The sequence below is a fragment of the Sus scrofa genome, chromosome 1 (assembly GCF_000003025.6).
Source record: "Sus scrofa isolate TJ Tabasco breed Duroc chromosome 1, Sscrofa11.1, whole genome shotgun sequence".
Classification (NCBI taxonomy): Eukaryota; Metazoa; Chordata; class Mammalia; order Artiodactyla; family Suidae; genus Sus; species Sus scrofa.
Window position 1 is genome coordinate 119,379,623 of NC_010443.5, and position 23,663 is coordinate 119,403,285.

The window sequence follows — 23,663 nt, forward strand, 5'->3', positions numbered from 1 at the left end:
AGTTAAGAGTTTAGTGCTTCAGATAATTATAGTGTTTGGCAGTAAACCAGCTGTTTCGTAAGTGAAAACGTTCATTAGTTTATTTTTTTATTTTTTGTCTTTTTAGGGCCACACCCACGGCCTATGGAGGTTCCCAGGCTAGGGGTGCAATCAGAGCTACATCTGCTAGACTATGCCATAGCCACAGCAATGCCAGATCTGAGCCGTGTCTGTAACCTACATCACAGCTCATAACAATGCCGATCCTTAACCCACTGAGCGAGGCCAGGGATCGAACCCGCAACCCCATGGTTCCTAGTTGGATTCGTTTCTGCTGCTCCACAACAGAAACTCCTGGGTTTTTTTTTTCAAATTAAGTCCCCCATCTTGTTTCATTGACCTTGCTAGTAAAAAGGCTTAAATGCTAAGTTGCCAAGTTTATATATTACTCAAATGCTAGTAAGAAGTTGAAGGGGGGGAAATATGATAAAAACAAACACAGCATTTGAGGATTGTCCTGGCATTTATGTGTAGGATGGGTGAAAATTCTTTGAAGAAAGGGAAAAAGACATGAGGATGCTAATCAAATGAGAGAGCTGAACAGACTGGAGACATTTTATTTCATGTGTATTGTTAACTCTGCATTATGGCTCTAGGGCTTTATGAAACACAACACGTCTCGCCAGAATGAACACTGCCTCACCAATTTTGACCTGGCTGAGTACCGGCAGGTGCTAAGTGACTTGGCCATTCAGATCTACCAGCAGCTTGTGCGGGTATTAGAGAACATCCTTCAGCCAATGATTGGTAAGGCCAGGACACTGCTGATGTTGAAGTCTGTCTGTCTCAGGTGCCACCAGTAGCTGACCACCAGGAACAAATGTTTAAGAGCCTGTATTCATGTGGTGAACAGAAAGTAGTAAGATTCAGTCTCAAAATTAGCTGAGTAATCTCAGAACCCCAGCCATGACTGACTGAGGTACGTCAAAAACAATGCTTCTACATGATGAAAATACCATACTAGTGTCTAGTTTTCCTCCCTAATGTGCACTGCCTCTCTCTCTTAAGATTGGGTTATGCTTTATACACAGCAGTAGATCTCATACCTTGTCCAGTTTTCTAAAACACTTTTAACTTTAGTGCACTACTATACAGAGCTTCCTAGGGACCCATCTAAAACTAAAGAGGCTGGGGAGGGTTTGATTTCTTCCTATTAGGGTAAAGTAAGAGGGCTGGCAAGGTCACAGTAACCAGCAAGAAAAGGTCTAAGACACTGCATGCTAAGTTGTACATAATATGGCCAGTATGGAATTGTTAAAGGCAATTTGGTTTAAAGTAGCAGTTTCTTATTGGGTGAACAACTGGTGTGTGTATGTGTGTGTTTCTACATATATATGATTTCATGTACCTCTTTCTCTATGTGTGCACTCACTCTGAGTATGTATTTACATATCATGCAACCAGTGTTCCTTTGGAATGTGTATCAAGTATGAAATAGGAATTAGAAGGCATGTATAGATTGCAAGTTACTAATTTTAAATGCATTGAATTAAAAAAATTATTTTTAAGTTACCAAACTATGTTATCTTCAGGTAAATTATCAGCAGCCTCTTAAGGCTACTCCCAGCCACCTTTTCTTTCCCCATCTATGTGTTTTCCACATTTCTATAACTTCATTTTACCTAGTATTCCATTTTCTATCATAAGGCCACAGTTAACCAACTAGAAACATAGAAGGCTGAGGAAACCATGGGAGATGGCAGTGATTTCATTTGTCTCTAAAAGATGGTGAAATTAAAGCATCCTCTGATAGCTAAAACGCAGCACAGATGCAGAGAAGGTCAGCTTCAGCCAGTTCTCTTCCACTTTTTGTCTGATTTTATTGGCTGTATGAGAGATTTAGCTTTAGGTGTGCCACTTTAAACAACTCCGCCCATATCCCAATGATTTTATAACACATGTTTTGAGTCAATATGAGGTTCTATGGAAGCTGCATTTAGCTCTAGGACATGTAACAGTGAATCAGTCAGCTCCCAGTCCAGGGAGTGGGCACCCAAAACTATCTTAGAGGGGGCATAAACCAAATGCTATGAGGGGTGACAGAGGGAGCAGCAGTCCTGGGGGGCTGGGGCCAGCCTAAAGTCTCCCTGCTTTTGTGGTAAGGAAGGGCAAGGAAGGGCCCAGCTCTCTAGCCCCAGACAACTGCCTTCTCTCAAGTCTTCTCCAAGACTACTGCCTGGTCTCCTGCCTTTCTTGCTACTTGATTTGTTTGCCTTTGGTGCTTGGGTATTACTGGAGAATTCTTATCTTCTCCCTACCTTTTCCTCTCTCTCTTTTCAAAAACCCTCCGAAGATACCACATATATGCTATCACAAGGCTACTGCCTCATATTTTAGAAAATAGGCCATTAAGAGTTCTTTTTTTTTTTTTTTTTTGGTCTTTTTTGTTGTTGTTGCTATTTCTTGGGCCGCTCCCGCGGCATATGGAGGTTCCCAGGCTAGGGGTTGAATTGGAGCTGTAGCCACAGGCCTACGCCAGAGCCACAGCAATGCGGGATCCGAGCCGCGTCTGCAACCTACACCACAGCTCACGGCAACGCCGGATCGTTAGCCCACTGAGCAAGGGCAGGGACCGAACCCGCAACCTCATGGTTCCTAGTCGGATTCGTTAACCACTGCGCCACGACGGGAACTCCCATTAAGAGTTCTTAATTTCATGGTAAATTCTTGCATTTAAGAATTACTCATTTCTCTCTTTTTTTTTTTTTTTTTGTCTTTTTACCTTTTCTAGGGCCGCTTCCCGTGGCATATGGAAATTCCCAGGCTAGGGGTCTAGTTGGAGCTGTAGCTGCCAGCTGACGCCACAGCCACAGCAACGCAGGATCCGAGCCGTGTCTGCGACCTACACCACAGCTCATGGCAACACCGGATCCTTAATCCACTGAGCAAGGGCAGGGATCGAACCCGCAACCTCATCGTTCCTAGTCAGATTTGTTAACCACTGAGCCATGACAGGAACGCCAAGAATCACTCATTTCTTTATTAAAGTTTAAAATCCAGAAGCCCTTTTATTTGAAGTTCCTTTTCTCTCTATTTTGGTGCACGCATTCCCTTCCGAATCTTCTTTTCTGACAATTGAACTTCTCCTGCAGTCTCCGGAATGCTGGAGCATGAAACCATTCAGGGTGTGTCCGGGGTGAAGCCCACAGGGCTAAGAAAGCGAACCTCCAGCATCGCCGATGAGGGCACCTACACACTGGACTCCATCCTGCGGCAGCTCAACTCCTTCCACTCGGTCATGTGTCAGCATGGCATGGACCCCGAACTCATCAAGCAGGTAGTCAAGCAGATGTTCTACATCGTGGGGGCTGTCACACTGAACAACCTGCTCCTGCGGAAGGACATGTGCTCCTGGAGTAAAGGCATGCAGATCAGGTGAGTGGATGCCAACCCTGCCTTGGCCTTCTTATGCTACTCAACTGCCTGCCAGGGCTTGTGTGTGGTCAGTGCTCATGAAGTCTGCCACCCCAGCTGGTCAGCAAGGGAAGACCAGGCACAGAGCCGCTGCCTCTTGCCTGGTTGGATTCCTCCACCCTCACTCATGCTGGCTCCTGGCTATGCATTTCAACCCACTGCTTGTTAGGAACCCAGCTCCACGTAAAGCTCACTTGTTTCAGGTAGCAGAGAGTGGTGAAAACTGCATAAAGATGAGAGGGCTGCTTCTTCTCCTTCTATGACTCTTAATTGTACAACAACAAATATCAAACTATAGTGAAATTTCTAATGTTAGATTGCTTTTAGAAATTTATTTTGAGGAAATACCTTTTTGTACCTATGGCAACAGGACATGTCTAATAGATCTTTTACTCATGCTTGAAATATGCCTGTCTCTATTTTAAGAAAAGCTGCCCTCAATTAATTATATATCCAACTGTTCCTCAGCATAACTTTATGAGCATAATCAAATTCTTTGTTTTTGCAAATAATTAATTTTAAAACAGGTAGAAAATTCACCAAGAGGACAACAAAGGATTTCTCCTACAAAAACCTGTAGTTACTCAATTTAAGGAAATGGCTTTTTTTTTTTTTCAAATTTTCCATTCTGACCCACATCCATTGCAGACAGCAGTAAGAAGATAATGCCTTGCACTCAGATCATAGAATTTAATTCTCTACAAGCTCTGTTTATACCTATGAAGCCCCTGTAGAGGCTGGAGCACAGGGTCTGTGTAGGGATCATGTTATTTCAGTCTACTAGCTTGGAGTTGGACATAAAGAAAATACTTAAAGGATCATCAATCTGCACCTCGCAAGTTGTAAGACAGGCTAGAAGGTGTTTTCTGCTTGGCTATTTAATAAGGACACAGCCCTATTATACGTTCTATTTTATCTTTCAGCACATCTTACTTTGTAACTTGCTATAATGGCTAGATAGTCTCTAGAATTATGCTTACTCTTATGTATTTATGATTATAAACCTCATGATTGGGGTTCCCATTGTGACTCAGCAGTTAACAAACCCGACTAAGATCCATGAGGATGCGGGTTTGATCCCTGGCCTCACTCAGTGGGTTAAGGATCCAGTGTTGCCATGAGCTGTGGTGTAGGTTGCAGACGCAGCTCAGATCCCGCTTTGCTGTGGCTGTGGCTGGCAGCTGTAGCTCCCATTGGACCCCTAGCCTGGGAACTTCCATATGCCACAAGTGCAGCCCTAAAAAGCAAAAAAAGAAAAACAAAAACAGAACAACAATAAAAACACCTCATGATTGTTTATAATGGTAAATAAACATTTCAGCAAGCTTATGATTTAAGAAAACTGAGCAAAAATACTACCGGTCATTTTAATTGAAATTCCTGACAAGCAACACACAGAAAAATGAAGACATTTATGATAACATTCAGTAAATTTGTATCTCCCCCCACCCCTGGCTTTTTTGGCATAGGTACAATGTCAGTCAACTAGAAGAATGGCTGCGTGACAAGAATCTAATGAACAGTGGGGCAAAGGAAACTCTGGAACCTCTCATTCAGGCTGCTCAGCTTTTGCAAGTGAAAAAGAAAACAGACGATGATGCAGAAGCCATTTGTTCCATGTGCAATGCTTTAACTACTGCCCAGGTAAAGCAACCTTCCTGATTTTAGAATAATTTAATATTTATCAAGGGTGATATTTAGGGACGTAAAGAAGGCCTCTAGCTATTGCTTTTATCTCTGAGCTGATTTCATCTGTGTCAGAGAGGGTATATATCTCTATACTGTATATAGATAGATAGATAGATAGATAGATAGATAGATAGATAGATAGATAGATATACTTTTTTTAGGTTTTTTTTCCTGTTATAGTTGATTCACCTTGTTCTGTCGATTTCTGCTCTATAGCAAAGTGACCCAGTCATACATATATATGTGTGTGTATATACACAAACACACACATTCTTTTTCTCACATTATCCTCCATCATGTTACATCACAAGTGACTACATATAGTTCCCTGTGCTATGCAGCAGGATCTCATTGCTTATCCACTCCAAATGCAATAGTTTGTATCTACTAACCCCAAACTCCCAGTCCCTCCTACTCCCTTCTCCTCCCTCTTGGCAACCATAATTCTGTTCTCCAAGTCCATGAGTTTGTTTCTTTTGTGTAGAAAGGTTCATTTGTTCAGATGTTGTAGATTAGATTCCAGATATAAGTGATATTATATGCTATTTATCTTTCTCTTTCTGACTTACTTCACTTAGTATGAGAGTCTCTAGTTGCTACAAATGGCATTATTTTGTTCTTTTTATGGGTAATATTCCATTGTGTATATGTACCCTATCTTCTTAATTCATTCATCTGTCGATTTATGTTTCCATGTCTTGGCTATTGTGAATAGTGCTGCAGTGACCATAGGGGTACGTGTATCTTTTTCAATGAAAGTTTTGTCTGGATGGATGCCTATGAGTGGGATTGCTGGATCATATGGTAGTTCTAATTTAGTCTTCTGAGGTACCTCCATACTGTTTTCCATAGTATTTGTACCAATATACATTCCCACTAATAGCGTAGGAGGGTTCTATTTTCTCCACACCCTCTCCAGCATTTGTTATTTGTTGACTTATTAATGATGGCTGTTCTGACCGGTGTGAGGTGGTACTTCATTGGAGTTTTGATATGCATTTCTCTAATAATTAGTGATGTTGAGCATTTTCTTCATGGGCTTGTGGGCCATCTGTATATCTTCTTTGGAGAAATGTCTATTCAGGTCTTCTGCCCATTTTTTAATTCTCTGATAGTTTATTATTAATGTGTAGAAATGCAGTATTTGTCTGTATATTTTGTATCCTGCAGTTTTACTGAATTTATTTATAAAAGTGTTTTGGTGGCATCTTTAGAATTTTCTCTGTATAATACATCATCTGGAAACAGTGACAGTTTTACTTCTTTCCCTTTCAATTTGGATTCCTTTTACTTTTTTTCTTGTATGGTTACCATGACTAAGACTTTCAAAACCATGTTGAATAAAAATGGTGAGAGTGGGCATTCTTGTCTTGTTCCTGATCTAGAGGAAATGTTCTTACCTTTTATCGTTGAGTACAATGTTGGCTGTGGGTTTGTCATATATGATCTTTTTTATGTTATGTTCCCTCTGTGTCCACTTTGTTGAGAATTTTTTTATCATAAATGTTGAATTCTGTCAAAAGCTTTTTCTCTATCTACTGAGATTATATGATTTTTATTTTTGTTAATATAGTATCAAATTGATTAATTTATGGATATTGGACAATATTTTGCACCTCTGAGATAAATCCCAATTGATCGTGGTATATGGTTCTTTTAATGTACTATTGAATTCAATTTGTAGATATTTTGTTGAGGATTTCTGCAACAGTGTTCATCAGTGATATTGGCCTGTAATTTTCTTTCTTTTATTTTTTGCTGTACTCATAGAAGGAGTTCAGAAGTGTTCCTCTTTAATTCTTTTGGAATAGCTTGAAGAGGGTAGATTTAGGTATTACTGCTTATGTTTGATAGAATTAACCTGTGAAGCCATCCCCTAGACTATTGTTTGTTGGGAGTTTTTTGATTACTAATTCAATTTAATTGCTAGTAATTGGTCTGTTCATATTTGCCATTTCTTCTTGTTTCATTCTTGGGAGATTGTACTTTTTTAGGAAAATATTCATTTCATCTAGGTTGTCTATTTTATTCACATATAATTATTCATAGTAGTTGCTTAAGATCCTTTGTATTTCTGTGGTGTAAGTTATGAGTTCTCTCCTTCATTTCTGATTTTATTTCTTTGGGCCCTTTCTCTTTTTGTCTGGATGAGTCTGGCTAATAGTTTATCAATTTTGTTTACTTTGTCAAGGGACCAGCTCTTAGTTTCATGGATTTTTTTTTTTTTTTGTAGTCCCTATTTTATTTATTCTCACTCTGATCTTTATTTTCTTTTCCATCTAGTAACAGTGGGTTTTGTTTGGTCTTCTTTTCTGGTTCCTTTAGATAGAAGGTTAAATTGTTTATTGAGACTTGTTTTGTGCCTTACCATGTGATCTCTTCTGAAGAATGTTCCATGTGCACCTGAGAACAACATTTATTCTGCTGCTTTTTAATGGAAGGTTCTATATGTATCTATTAAGTATACCTGGTTTGAGGTGTCACTTAAGTCCAGTGTTTCCTTATTGATTTTTATCTGGATGGTCCATTTATTTATTTATTTATTTTTTTGTCTTTTGTCTTTTGTTGTTGTTGTTGTTGTTGCTATTTCTTGGGCCGCTCCCGCGGAATATGGAGGTTCCCAGGCTAGGGGTTAAATCGGAGCTGTAGCCACCGGCCTACTCCAGAGCCACAGCAACGCTGGATCCAAGCCGCGTCTGCAACCTACACCACAGCTCATGGCAACGCCGGATCGTTAACCCACTGAGCAAGGGCAGGGACCGAACCCGCAACCTCATGGTTCCTAGTCGGATTCGTTAACCACTGCGCCACAACGGGAACTCCTTAATTATTTATTTATTTTTTTTTTTTTTTTGTCTTTTGTCTTTTGTTGTTGTTGTTGTTGTTGCTATTTCTTGGGTTATTTATTTATTTTTTTGTCTTTTGTCTTTTGTTTGGATGGTCCATTAATTTAAATGAGATGTTAAAATCTCCCATTATTATTGTAACTCTCAATTGCTCAGTTTCTCCCTTTATGTCTTTTAGTATCTGCTTTATGGATTTAGGTAGTCCTGTGTTGGGTGCATATATATATATTAACAATTGTTATATCTTCTTGTTGAATTGATCCCTTTGTCATTACATAATGTCCTTCTTTATCTCTTGTTACAGTCTTTGTTTTAAAGTCTATTTTAATTAAGTTTTATTGATATAAATATTCTGTATCTTACTGATATAAATGTTACTGTCTCAGCTTTTTTTTCATTTGCATAGATACCTTTTTCCATCCCCTCACTTTCAATCTGTGTGCATCTTCAGATCTGAACTGAGTCTCTTGCCACCAACATATATATATCTTTTTTTTTTTTTTAATCCATTCAGCCACTCTGTGTGTTTTGACTGGAATACTTAGTCCACTTACATTTAAAGTAACACTTAGGGAGTCCCCATTGTGGCTCAGTGGAAACTAATCCTACTAGTAACCATGAGGTTGCAGGTTCGATCCTGCACCTCGCTTAGTGGGTTAAGGATCTGGTGTTGCTGTGGGCTGTGGTGTGGGTCACAGATGTGGCTTGGATCCTGTGTTGCTGTGGCTGTGGTATAGGTCAGCAGCTGTAGCTCTGATTGGACCCCTAGCCTGGGAACCTCCATGTGCTGTGGGTACAGCCCTAAAAAAAAATAAATTAAGTAACACTTAGTCCATTTACATTTAAAGTAATTATTTATAGGTATGTACTTATTGCTATTTCATTAGTTGTTTTCTGGTTATTGTAGTTCATTTTTGTGCCTTTCTTTTTTTGCTCTTTTCCCTTGTGATTTGATGACTTGTGTTTAGTGTTACGTTTGGATTCCTTTCTTTTTTGGTTGTATGTATCTACTAAAGGTTTTGACTTGTGGTTATAATGAGGTTCATATATAACAACATAAATATGATTATTTTAGGTTGATGATCTTTTGAGTTCCAGTACATTCTAACCACCCTGCATTTTTGCTCCTCCCTTTCCCATGTTTAATATTTCTGGCATCATATTTTACATTTTTTGTTTTTCATATCCCATAACTACTCATTGTTGATATAGATTATTTTATTGCTTTTATCTTTTAACCTTCCTACTAACTTTATAAGTAGTTGATCTACTACCTTTTCTTTATGTTTGCCTTTTCAGTTGAGTTTTTTCATTTCATAATTTTCATATTTTTAGTTGTGGCCTTTTTTTTTCCACTTAGAGAAGTCCCATTAGCATTTCTGTAAAGCTGGTTTGATGGTGAATTCTTTCAGCTTTTGCTTGTCTATAAAACCCTTTATCCTTGAAATATTAATGATAACCTTACTAGGTAGAGTATTCTTAGTTATAAATCACTTTGACTATATTACCTTACTCCCTTATGGCTTCTAAAGTTTCTGCTAAAATGTCTGCTGATGGTGCTATGGGAGTTCCCTTTTATATAACTAGTTGCTTTTCTCTTGCTGTTTTTAAGTTTCTCTCTTTATGTCTTTAATTTTTGCCATTTTAATTATAATCTGTCTTGGTGTGGATCTCATTGAATTGACATTACTTGAGACTCTTTGTGCTTCTGGGACCTGAATGTCTGTTTCCTTTCCCAAGTTAGAGAAGTTTTCAGGTATTATTTCAGTAAGTTCTTTGCTCCTTTATCTTTCTCTTCTCCTTCTGGGTCCTCTATAATATGAATGTTGTATGTTTGAAGTTGTCCCAGGGGTCTCTCTTAAACTATACTCATTTTTTTTAATTTTTCTTTTTTCTGTTCAGCTTGAATGATTCCCACTATTGTGTTTTCCAGTTCACTGATCTGTTCCTCTGTATCATCTAATCTACAGTTGATTCCTTCTAGTATATTTTTATCTTAGTTGTTGTATTCTTCAGCTCTGTTTGGTTCTTCTGTATAGTTTCTCTGTGTTGAGATGCTCACTGTGTTCATTCCGTCTTCTCAGTTCAGTGAGCATCTTTATGATCATTATCAGGTAGATTGCTCATCTCCACTTCATTTAGTACTTTTTCTAAGGTTATAGCTCATTCCTGTGTTTGAAACATTTTCCTCTGTCTTCTCATTTTGCCCAATTCACTATCTTTTTTTCTATGTATTAAGTAGTTCAGTTACATTTCCTGATCTTGAAGAAGTGGCCTTTTGTAGGAAATATGCCATGGGGCTGAGAAGCTTGTTCCTCTCTAGTCATCAGAGCTCTATGTCTAGGGATGCCCCCTATGTGAGCTGTGTAGGCTCTTCTGTTGTGGCAGGGCTGTGGGCTCACTGGCAGGCAGGGCTAACCACTGCCCTGGCTCAGTTAGCAGTCCTTCCCTGCTTCCTGTGGGTTTTGGTGCCCTGTTTTGGGGAGGAGCCAGGTCCTAGTGCAGGTAGCCATAGGGTTCAGGAGAGCCCAGGGCTAGTGCTGGCCATTGGTGGGAGGGTGATCCCACAGCACTGATAAGCTAGAGGGAGGGTTCCATAGTGGTACTTGCCAGCACTAGTGTCTTTATGGTAGAATGAGCTCGCATAAACAGGTGCCACCAGCATCTTTGTCCCCAGTGGGAGTCCTACTTGCCTCCTGTCTCTCCAGGAGGCTCTCCACAATCAGCAAGTAGGACTGACCCAGAACCCTTTCAAATTACAGCCTGTGTACTGGGTCTCAGAATATGCGAGATTTTGCACACAGCCTTTAAGAGCAGAGTCTGTTTCCTACAGCCCTTCAACTCTCTCAAACATAAATCCCACTATTTTTAAAACCAGACATTCAGTGGGGGTATTCTTATTACAGGATCCCCAGACTAGGGAGCCCAGTGTGGGACTCAGACCCTTACTCCATAGGGACAACCTCTATAATAGCACTACTCTTCCCATTTGTGGGTCACCTATCCTGGAGTGTGTGTCCTGAGTATACTGCATCCTAAAAATCCTACCCATTTTATTGTGGTTACTAGTTGATGTCTTTAGTTGGGGAAATCTTTGCAAGTTTTCAGGTCATTCTCATAGGTAACTGCTCTGGTTTTGGGGTTTTTTTGTTTGTTTGTTTGTTTTGTTTTGTTTTAATTTTTTTGTCTTTTTGGGGGCCGCACTGGCGGCATATGGAGGTTCCCAGGCTAGAGGTTGAATCGGAGCTATAGCTACTAGCCTCTGCCAGAGCTACAGCAGCGCGAGATCTGAGCCATGTCCGTGACCTACACCACAGCTCATGGCAATGCCAGATCCTTAACCCACTGAGTGAGGCCAGGGATTGAGCCCACATCCTCATGGATGTTAGTTGGGTTCGTTAACCACTGAGCCATGACAGGAACTCCCACTTCTCTGTTTTTATTTGGTGTGTCCATGGGAGCAGGAGAGCTCAGGGTCTTCCTATTCCACCCTGCTGGCCACTCCTATCTCAAGACAGATAATATTGTTCCTTCAGTTCGATAAATGTCAAGTTGAGCTCCTATCTCAAGACACCATACTTGCTGCTAAGAGGAGATGCTTCAATAAATAAGGAATGATACCTGTCTAAAATGATCTTACAGTGTAGTAGGGAAGACAGATACACCCAGCTAGCTGATTCTACAAGAGTTTCTAGCAAATTCTACAGTAAGAGATCTAAAGAAAGTGCTAAGAGGCAGTGAGTGACAGTTCAGGGAATCTCTCATTTAGCTGGGCATTGAATTTAAGGAAGTGAAATATGGGAAGGGCATTTGAGGACAGTGACAACAGCATGAGGCAAGGTATAGGTATAAACATGTCCACTTCTGCCCGATTATTTCTGTGCTGACTCTTGGATTTTTTAGTGGTTCTTTCTTTCTTTCTTTTTTTTTTTTTTTTTTTTTCTTTTTATGGCTGTACCTGTGGCACATGGGGTCAAATTAGAGCTGCAACAGTAGGCCTACACCACAGCCCCAGCAAAGCCAGATAAAAGCCGCATCTGCAGTCTATACTGCAGGTCACAGCAATGCCAGAGCCTTAACCTACTAAGTGGATACTCATTGGGTTCATTACTGCTGAGCCACAGCAGGAACTCCAGCTCTTGGATTTTTTAATGTTCATTGCATATCTCAAAACAGAAATCTTACATATATTATATATAGAATACATATAGTAAGTAACTAGCTGAACACTCAGGACATTATTAACCATTGTTGCTTTGTGAGACTGAGAACATGGCACACTTTGACTTTTCATGTTTTCTCAAATTTGTATTGCTTCTTAAAATGGACAAATATTATGGTAATACATTCTTGTCGTAAAAATTCAAATCACAAAGGTAAATGTGACTTCAGACCAGCTCCCTCTCCCCTCTTGTCCTAACCAAACCCTGAGAAGAGCTGAAAAGTGTATGTAGAGATCTTTTTGGTTTTCCAGATTACAGGTACCCAGCATGTATATATTTGATAAGATGTTGAAAACATTGATCATTTCATTTCTCACAGATTGTCAAAGTGTTGAATTTGTATACTCCAGTTAATGAGTTTGAAGAAAGAGTCTCTGTATCATTTATTCGTACTATACAGGTAAGATCTCCCAATCTTTTTTCTTTGAATCACCAACAGTCATTTGAATGGAAATCTTACAATTTATTGAAGGATAATATAGGTTTTTTATATTGTTTTTACCTTATTTTTATAGTATCGAAAAAGCATTAACTTTTTTGATAAGAGTTTATTGGAAAAATAAAGTGATCTTTAAATTAACAAATACAGACATTCTTCATTAGTTGAGGATTTGGGGTAGAATTTTGGCCAAAAAAAATCTTTATGGGATTTAATGAATTGATGTTCTTTCTTTTTTTTTTTTTCTTTTTAAAATCTTCTCAGATGCGTTTACGAGACAGGAAAGACTCTCCTCAACTGCTCATGGATGCTAAACACATCTTTCCCGTCACTTTTCCTTTCAACCCATCCTCCCTAGCGCTAGAAACCATCCAGATTCCAGCCAGCCTGGGCCTGGGATTCATATCACGGGTCTGAAAATGATATCAAGGCAAACACTGACAATACATGTCTTGCCTGAAATAAGAACCCATTATTTCAAGTGAGCTACTGAAAACATATTTTTAAAGAGATAGTACTGATCATCGCCAAACAAAGGATTATGGACTCGAACTCTTCCTAGAATACTTTCCCTCACCTTGAAAAGAAAGATAGGCTCCTTTGTGCTGTGTTACCTTTATAACAACACTCATCCCTGATCAGTTAGGCATCCACAACTGATGTGCAGGTGAATGACAGAAGAAAGGAAGAAAAATGTGTCTTCGGCTACCAGCATTTATTTTAAATCCTTATCACTGCATCTAAATGATATCAAAAGCATGAATTCCAGATATGAGCTGTTGTTAGGAAGGCACCAACAAGGAACCTCCTCGGTGCTGACAAGAAGAATTGAAAGAAAATTCACCCTTGAGTACATATCATATTAGTTTAGGAATCAATTACGTTGATACTGTCAAACTGGAACAAAAATAAACTGGCAATATGTAAAGTAACTGGTCACTTAGCTCCCTTCTGTGTGTCACTATGATGTAGAGATATTAAGAGAATGTTGGATTGCTCTAGAGCATGAAAGTCTGTTTGTACTGTAGTTTACTAAGCATTTTAAATTGCTGCTACATACTATGTTCTTTAAAAGGTAGGAGATGTTCTTATTAGGCACTACAACAAAAGCTTCTCTTTTATCAGCTCTGTTTACAATTCAATCAGATTACAGTTTTAACTGGATTAAGTGCACATATCTACAGATTAACCTGCACAAGTAGCAGACCCTGGGAAGTCATGTAGTAATATGACAAAATGTTTGACATTTAGGGATAAGAATAGGCAGAGTGGCTATTGTTGATGTCATTTTTTCAGGACGTGTTACATTGATGTGCTTATTAATTTTCCCTGGGTGGATATCACAGCAGGGTACAGTGTTCTGTGAAGTGACTTATTTTTAGTTACCACATCTGATTCCCACAGTGCATATTTTCAACCTTGATAGGTTTTCTTTCTTCTTAATTTATTAAGAATTAATCTCAGTCACTAGAGAGGATTGTCAAAATATTCATGATTCTGGTCTTGAAATCTTGATTATTTTATAAATTATGCAAAAGAAGGTATATAATAAATAATTATGATTCAGTTTTTAAGGCTTTGCAAGTGCTATGAATGTTCTCAGTATCACTAGATACTTTAAAGAGCATCATATTAGAAATACTTTGACCTATATAAAAATATGATTGCTGAATTTTACAGAGGATTTAGTTTAATAAGACCCAGATTCTGTAAGTTTACATTCTGAAATTCCAATTAAACGTATTCTCCATTTTTCCTACAAATCTTATACAGTAAATGTTTCCAGTTGTGCAAAAGCAAATTCTTAGCTTTCATTAGAAACTCTGGTTCTGAATTATAATCATAGATTTATATAATTTAACTGTTAGATCTATAAAAATGACATTAAAGTATGTGCAATATTACTGATGGAAGTAAAACATTTTCAAGTAAGTAATAAAGATTGTTATTAAAATACTGTCTGTTAACTTATCTGGCCCTCAGATTCCTCATTTATACAGTAAGAGTGTTAGGTGATTCCTGAGGTCCGTTCCACATCTGAAGTTCTCTGCTCTCACTACTCAGACCATAGAGAAGTGAGTTGCAGTTACTCAGTAAGGTTACTCTCTAATGGAAAGACTGTATTTGATGCCTATTAATTCTGAGAGATTAAAAAATGTAAAATCACAGGTTTGTGTAGCTATATCTTTCTTAAATGTACATGATTTATGTACGTTGCTTTTAGAGAGTTAACTAGTTTAGGTAATTTTTATTCAATCGCGTACTGCTGTATTCAGTTTGGATACTTTTATTTTTCATTTGCAAAACCAACCAAAAATACTAATCCAGATTCTCTTAGTTTTCCCTAGCTGTCAGTGTGGTTTTCAGTGCACAATGAACTGTTGAAACCATTTGGCTATTACTGAATGTTCCAGCATCTAAGAGCATAGATAGAACTTGGGTGAGGGAGATGCTGAAAAAAAAAAAAAAAAAAATGCCACCATGATTGTAGGCTCTACCCTTCAGACCTGGAAATCTTCCCTGGCCTTTTCCCAGTCCTGGGTAGCATGTCCCATGCACACCCTGAGTCTTGTTGGGTCTTCAGGATCACGCTCTAGGTTCCACTGCCACTGCAGTCCTTTGTCTTTCCCCCAAGCAGCTGCTACCCTGAAGCACGTCCAGTCTGGGCCTTTCTCTCTCTCCTGTCTCCTGTCTTTCTGCTGCGAAGTGCTACAGCCTCTCTTTCACACCTGGGCCAGTGTTACTCCTGTCCAGGGCTGGCCACACAAAGATTATGATATGTCAGGACTCCACCTTCCCCACCACCTACCCGGAACCCCAAGTGGGAATCAGAATTAATTTCTCTTAGTGGCCTGAAGCACTTTAGTCATAACAAAAATACCCCCAACAGGAAACCCCAAGTCCTAGTAAGTCACTCTGTGGACTACCTTCTTGAGGATACAGCAGTATTCTGCTGACTGTGGCTGTCTTTTGGCTGCTTAGAGGACTGCTCTCTCTTTCCTCTGTCCATCCATACTTGCTCACCCAGCTTCAAACATACCTCCAGCAGCCCTCCACTCTGTCCACCCACCCATGTATCTGTTTATTCTTTCCCTTCCTTCAAACAAAATCACGTATCCCATCACCAGCCTGTGTTGAGGGCAGTGGATAGTCAGTTCTTGGTGCCCACTGGCCTACCTGGGCGCTTCCCTTCAGGCCAGTCTTGGCACAAGTCCCTGTTGTTCTCACTTCCCTGTGGTCCACTCTTTAGCATTATCACAATTTGCTCTTTCACAATTCCTTTCTCACACACAAAAAAATAGGAATTCAAAGGAAGCTCTTGAGTAAACAGCAGTTCATTGTCTCACTAGCCCCTTTTCCTCCCCACTCACCCTACACAGGGTCTCAGCTCACACCTTAGAAAGTAAAGCTGAAAAATTAGAAGCAGTTTCCCTTCTTGCTGCTTTTCTTAAGTTAAGGCTTTGCTCTGACTGAGAGTAACTATAATGAAGGGGGAAGGTGAATATGGGGTAAAATTCATGAAGTTTAGTGTTAATTCATCAATTGCAAAAGTATAAAAGTATATATTCCACAGCCAACTGATAGGAGATTTGGGGATTTGGGTCAGTCAGTATCATTTGCTTTATTATTTCCTTCATTTCAATGGATAATTGAGAGTTGCCTTTTTCTGGGTAAGTAATTATGTATAACGTAGATAAGATCTTTTAATAACACAGTGGTGGAGGCCATAAAAGTATTTTATTTTAATTTCAGTATAGTGTTGTGAGAAATTGCTTTCCTGGTAACCCTAGATAAAGGGGCACCCTCCACCATCCTGAGATTTCCTCATATTCTCCCCCCCTCCCCTTCTTTCTCTCTCCCTCTCTTTCTCTTCTGCACATGCACAAAGAGGCTTCAGTAACTTCAAATGTTTAGAATAAAACATCAGAATTTCATGTGTGGCCCTTCGGTTCCCCGGGGAAAGGTCATGCAGACACAGCACTTGTGTCTGGCTGTGCTTTACTTGGGTGCACTTTCTCTGTTACCTCATTGTGTCCCCGCAGTGGCACTAGAAGGTGAAAGGGTAGCTGCTGATCAGTTGTTGATGATAACTTGGAAGAGGGATAAGGTCAGTGACTTGCCTGAGGTCACACAGCCCTCCGGTCGTGTAGTTTTCCCATGTGCAGCAGCTGTGGCAGTGAGGGCACATGTGGGGCAGGAGACTTTAAATTTGTGAGCCTCCTTTCTGTTCCTCCTGGTCCCTGTAGGTGCCCCCGCCCAGCAAGAAGTGCTCTTTTTCCTCATCAGAGTTGGCAACTGGTATGTGGGAGCTGAGTAAATATTAAGTACCAAGTTCTTGGTCCTAATCAGATGGCATGCCTAGTGGTTTCCTTTTTGTCATAGTTACCTGCTATAACTAGGTTTGACTCCTGTCATGAATTAGTGCCCACCTGGAGGGTGCAATACTCTCCAGCCTGACTGGAAACAGTGACAGCCTCCCAAAAGTTAAGAGGAAGGTCACTCACAAGACATGGCCCTCAGAGTCTCTGTTAGAGCCACCAGGCCAAGCCCTAGGTCCCTTCCGAGGGCTGTCTCTTGGGCTGGCCATGTACAAGTCCATGTGTGGTTTGAACACGACTATCAGTGTTGACTTTGAAGTCAAGGGGTGTGCTGCTGGCATGCTTGTTAGAGAGGTGCTGTGTGTGGATAAGTGCATTGTGGTTTCTTCTCAGGCTGTGCTGTGAGGGCCGCCTTAACCCCTGATCCCTTCCCTCTTAGAGCTGCCTTAAGTTCTCTGGAACTTCTCTCAAAAGGGATGTCTTGCCTGGAAAAGATATCTTGCCCTGTTTCTCAAGGTGTTGTGAGGGTTTGGGTGGGTGTGGCCTCCTTTTCGTCCTTTCTTCCTTCTCTGCATGACCCTCCTCTCCAGTTCCTTCTCCTTCCTTTCTTTTCTCCTATTTCCAAACAGGTATTAGAACTCTGAGGCAGCAACAATCTCAGAGCCAATGAAATGTGGGCTTAGAGAGTGTTTCCTGAGTTTGGGGGACTCTCTGATAAAAGTAAGCAAATGAACATATGGAAGAAATAGAGATAAGTTAGAGTCTTGGCAATATTTAAATGGATTGTTTTCCACTGACTTTTTCTAAGTAAAGTTTTATTCCAAAGTAAAATTATAAGACCTTTCATGGATATTAATTAAAAGTTTTTTTGAGAATAAGAATATATCAAAGATGAAGTGAAAACAGGAAAGAGTGCTATACATTCCAATTCATTGTACTAACCTAAATTAAATCAATGTGGGATTACAGTAGATTTCTCAATAGATCAGGAACTATGTAAAATATCTGCCAAAATGAATTTTGTACATTTTTTTTATTTTACAATTTGGTCTAGCTAAAATTTTATTAGCACAATTTAATGGGTGTATTTATATTCACAAGATGTCTGAAAATGACTACCATTTTCTTATTATCATAATGTTGCTTGAAATATTTGAAAGAAAAAATGTTTGGGGGGTTGCAGCTGGTATGTAAAATTCATTGCTTGGTAGGTCATTACATTTTCATGACATTCAGAGTCAATAGTTTCAAATATCTTATTGCTACTATATGTTATAAAAGTTTAGCCTACATTTCAGGCTTTCTACATCACCTGAGCCATTTAATTTTTTCCACCAAATGGTGAATTCTTCCTTTAAATGTGGATATGTGTGTTATAATTTATGATTCATAGCTATGTATTTTTGTGGAACCCTGGAGTAATATTGACTTTCTTGTGTACTTGGAAATTTTAAATTGCTCTCACAATGTTGCACAGAAATGAGCTTATGACATTTAATATATTGCATTTTAGTTACTAACTTTGTTAATTTATGGTGAAATGGATATGCCTTTTAATTATAATGACGTTGAACACTGCAGCTTTTCAGATGGATCTAGAGAATGAATTCCACCTTGATCTACACAGAAAAACATGATATATAGTTAATCTTCAAAAAATTCTTAGGTAAAATAACCATCCATTAAAAAGGAAGCCAAGGTAATGAGAAGTGAAAGACGTTATCAACCAATACTAGTTTTAAACTGAACCCACCCCAGCATATCTCACATGGAATTAAAAAAAAATAAGTTAATAATACACCTCATATCAACAAAAGCCTTTGAAACATGGGTTTTCACTAGATATCACCTAGTGCTAAGATGAAAACCAAAACAATATCAGATGGACATTTATGCTCTAAATCTGTAGTTGTCTAATGTACTTAGTAAATGTGTGTCGTTAATGCTGTATTCTCCTAGTTATTATAGAAAATTGTTCAAATAAAGATGGATATAAAAGATTTTGCTAGTGTCTTATAAATAAACCCACAGCACATACACCAACATAGATGACATTTAGGGCTATAAAACACCTTTAAAGTTTTTAAAAGTTTTAAAAAATAAAAAAATAGAAATCATACAATGTATGATCTCAGGTGACAACAAACAAACTAGAAATCAATGATGGAAAAATAGCTGAAAAATCCCTAAATACTTAGAGACTAAACAACACACTTATAACACACGAGTCAAAAAGAAATCTAGAGAAATTTTAAAATACTTTGAACTAAAATAAAAGTACAACCTAAAATTCCTGGGATGCAGTGAAAGCAGTACTTGCAGGAACATCCATAGCACTGGATGCCTGTAGTAGAAAAAAGAAAGACCTAAAATCAGTCATCTAATTTTTGGTGTTAAGAAAGAGAACGATTATATAAAAGTAAGCAGATGAAAAGAAATAATAAAAAATAGAGGAGTTCCCGTCGTGGCGCAGTGGTTGACGAATCCGACTAGGAACCATGAGGTTGCGGGTTCGATCCCTGCCCTTGCTCAGTGGGTTGACGATCCGGTGTTGCCGTGAGCTGTGGTGTAGGTTGCAGACGTGGCTCGGATCCTGCGTTGCTGTGGCTCTGGCGCAGGCTGGCAGCTACAGCTCCAATTAGACTCCTAGCCTGGGAACCTCCATATGCCGCGGGAGCGGCCCAAGAAATGGCAAAAAAAGACAAAAAAAAAAAAAAAAATAGAGCAGAAATCAGTGAAATTGAGGCAGGAAATTAATGGAGAAAATAAGTGAAACCAAAAGCCAGTTCTTTTTAAAGATCAATAAACTTGATAAGCCTCTACCCAGGCTAAGAGAAAGAGATGACATGTAGTAGATTGGTGCTTGCTTAGGGCTGGGAGGAGGAGTGAAGTCAGGGAATAGGGAGCAATAACTAAAGAGCAAAGAATTTCTTTTTGAGATGATGAAAATGTTTTAAAATGACTGCACTAAAAACCACTGAGTTGTATACTTTAAATGGGTGAAGTGTATGCTGTGACAATTTTATCTCAATAAATCTACTTTGAGTACACTTTTGACCTCTGGTATGGGAGACTGAGGAGCTCTCAGCTCTTTGTCCAAAAAAGCAACACTGGACAAAAGTGTCAAAAATAAGAACTTCAGGGCTTTATAAGCTGACCAACAGCATACAACAAATTAGTAGTGGTTTTCCATGAAAAACCACTGAACTCTGAGTAAAAACAGTGGGAATGTTAGATGACATGATACTCTATATATATAGGACTCTAAAGTCTCCACACAAAAACTATTCAAACTAATAAATGAATTCAGCAAGGTATCAAGGTACAAGATTAATATAGAGAAATCTGCATTTCTTTAACAGTGAACTATCAGAAAGAAAGTTTTTTTAAAATCCCACTTAAAATTGCACCAAAAAATAATATAAAATACCTAGGAATAAACTTAACCAAGAAGATGAAAGAGTTTTTATATGCTAAAAACTACAAGACATTGATAAAGAAAATTGAAGATAATTCAAAGAAATGGAAAGATACTCCATGCTCTTGGATTGGAAGAGTTAATATTGTTAAAATTGCCCTACTACCCAAAGCAATCTATAGGCAATATTCCTTTCAAAATCTTCATGACATTTTTCACAGTAGAGCAAAAAATCCTAAAATTTATAAGAAACTATGAAAGACCCCCGAATTGCTGGAGCAGTCCTGAAGAAAAAGAACAAAGCTGGAGGCATAACACTTCTAGACTTCAGACAATGCTACAAAGCTACAGTAAGTAAAACCTTGTGGCACTGGCATAAAAACAGATATATAGATCAATGGGACAGAATAGAGAGCCCAGAAATACACCTGCATACCTATAGTTGATTAATCTACAACAAAGGAGGCAAGAATATACAACGGAGAAAAGAATCTCTTCAATAAGTGGTATTGGGAAAGCTGGACGGCTACCTGTAAATCAATGAAATTAGAATACTCCCTCACACTATATACAAAAATAAACTCAAAGTGGTTTAAAGACCTAAATATAAGACATAACAGCATAAAACCAGAAGAGAATATAGGCAAAACATCCTTGGACATAAATTGTAGCAATTATTATCTTAGATCAGTTTCTCAAAGCAAAAGAAAGAAAATCAAAAATGAACAAGTGGGACTAATTAAACTTAAGAGCTTTTTCACAGCAAAGGAAACCATCATAAAAATGAAAAGACAACTTGCAGAATGAGGGAAAATATGTACAAATGGTGTGACCAACAAGGGGTTAATATCCAAAATATACAAGCAGCTCATACAACTCAGTATTGAAAAACAACCCATTCAAAAATGGGCAGAGGATCTGAATAGAATTTCTTCAAAGAAGACTTATAGATGGCCATTAGGCACATGAAAACATGCTTAACATTCCTAATTATTAGAGAAATGAAAGTCAAATCTACAGTGAGTGATCACTTCATACTGGTCATCAAAAAGTCTGCAACTAGTAAGTGCTGGAGAGAATGTGGAGAATAGAGAATCTTCTTTCACTCTTGCTGGGAAGGTAAATTGGTGCAGCCACTATGGAAAACAGAATGGAATATCCTTAAAAAACTAAAAATAGAGTTACTATATAATCCATCAATCCCACGCTGGGCATATGTCCAGAAAAGACAAAAACACTAATTCAAAAAGCACATGCACCCATGCACACATGTTCATTGCAGCATTGTTTTGAATAGCCAACACATAGAAACAGCCCAAGTGCCACCAAGAAAAGACTGGCTTAAGAAGATGTGGTATCTCTACACAATGAAATATTACTCAGCCATTAAAAAAGCATGATACTTCACTTAGTATGAGAGTATCTAGTTCCATCCATATTGCTGCAAGTGGCATTATTTGTTCTTTTTTATGGTTGAGTAGTATTCCATTGTGTATATATACACATCTTAATCCAATCATATGTCAATGGACATTTAGGTTGTCTCCATGTCTTGGCTATTGTGAATAGTGCTGCAATGAACATGCAGGTGCATGTGCATGTGTCTTTTTCAAGGAAAGTTTTGTCCAGATATATGTCCAAGAGTGGGATTGCTGGGTCATATGGTAGTTCTATGTATAGATTTCTAAGGTACCTCCATACTGTTCTCCATAGTGGTTATACCAATTTACATTCCCACCAACAGTACAGGAGGGTTCCCTTTTCTCCAAACTCTCTCCAGCATTTGTTATTTGGATGGCCATTCTGATTGGTATGAAGCTACTACTAATGATGGCCATTCTGACTGGTGTGAAATGGTACCTCATAGTAGTTTTGATTTGCATTTCTCTAATAATCAGGGATGTTGAGCATTTTTTCATGTGCTTATTGGCAATCTGTATATCTTCCTTGAAGAAATGTCTGTTCAGGTCTTTTGCCCATTTTTCAACTGGGTTGTTGGCTCTTTTGCTGTTGAGTTGTGTAAGTCGTTTGTATATTTTAGAGATTAAGCCCTTGTCAGTTGCTTTATTTGAAATTATTCTCTCCCATTCTGTGAGTCAGAAAGAGAAAGACAAATACATATGATATCACATGCCCAGAATCTAATATATGGCACAAATAAACCTTTCCACAGAAAAGAAAATTATGGACATGGAGAACAGACTTGTGTTTGCCAAGGGGAAGGAGGAGGGAGCATGATGGATAAACGTTAATAGATGCAAACTATTGCCTTTGGAATGGATAAGCAATGAGATCCTGCTATATAGCACTGGGAACGATATCTAGTCACTCATGATGGAGCATGATAATGTGAGAAAAAAGAATGTATGTGTGCCTGGGTCACCTTCCTGTACAGTAGAAAATTGACAGAACACTGTAAACCAGCTATAATGGAAAAAATTAAAATCATTATTTTAAAAAAAAGCATGAAATATGCCATTTGCAGCAACATGGATGGACCTAGAATACTCTACTTGGTGAAGTCAGAGAAAGGCAAGTATCATGTGATGTCACTTACATGTGGAATCAAAAAACAATACACATTAGGGAGTTCCTGTTGTGGTTCAGTGGGTTATGAATCTGACTGGTAACCTTGAGGATGCGGGTTCGATCCCTAGCCTCACTCAGTGGGTTAAGGATCCAGCGTTACTGTGAGCTCTGGTGTAGGTCACAGATGTGGTTCAGATCCCTCATTGCTGTGACTGTGGTGTAGGCCAGCAGCAGCAGCTCCGATTCATCCCCTAGGCGGGGAACTTCCTTATGACACAGGTGTGGCGCTGGAAATGAAAAAAAAAATTTTTTTAACAAAAAAAATACATCTATATGAAAAAACAGAAACAGGCTTACAGACACAGAAAACAAATTTATGTTTACTAAAGGGGAAGGGAAAGGGGGAGGGGTAAATAGGAGTGTGGGATTAACAGATACAAACTACTGTACATAAAATAGATTAGCAACAGGATTTACTATATAACACAGGAAACTGTATTCAATAACTTGTAATGTGTAATGGAGAATCATCTGGAAAGTATATATATAACTGAGCCACTTTGCTCTAAACTTGAAACTAACACAATATTATAAATCAACTATTCTGTAGCTAAGCCACAGCAGTGACAATGCTGGATCCTTAACTCACTGTGTTACCAGCGAACTCCTCATATACTGTTGATGGGGGCAGAAATTGATAAAAGTTTTAAAAGTTTGCAAGTTTTTCTTGCAAAATTTACTAAAGTT

The 23,663-nt window shown here is 38.7% G+C and overlaps 1 protein-coding gene across 8 annotated transcripts in view; it reads left to right on the forward strand.

The window, feature by feature from the left end:
* Positions 1 to 18,969, forward strand: part of MYO5A (myosin VA) — a 232,841-nt gene extending 213,872 nt beyond the window's left edge. For 5 of the 8 annotated variants that reach the window (XM_001926768.7, XM_013992980.2, XM_013992981.2 and 2 more), the window contains 5 exons: positions 636 to 786; positions 3,132 to 3,414; positions 4,923 to 5,097; positions 12,531 to 12,611; positions 12,915 to 18,969. In XM_001926768.7, coding sequence (XP_001926803.5) covers positions 636 to 786; positions 3,132 to 3,414; positions 4,923 to 5,097; positions 12,531 to 12,611; positions 12,915 to 13,067 — 843 coding nt within the window. In that variant the 3' untranslated portion in view covers positions 13,068 to 18,969. The remainder of the gene's footprint in view (positions 1 to 635; positions 787 to 3,131; positions 3,415 to 4,922; positions 5,098 to 12,530; positions 12,612 to 12,914) is intronic. The other 3 variants (XM_005659595.3, XM_013992979.2, XM_021095261.1) reach the window with 1 other exon arrangement.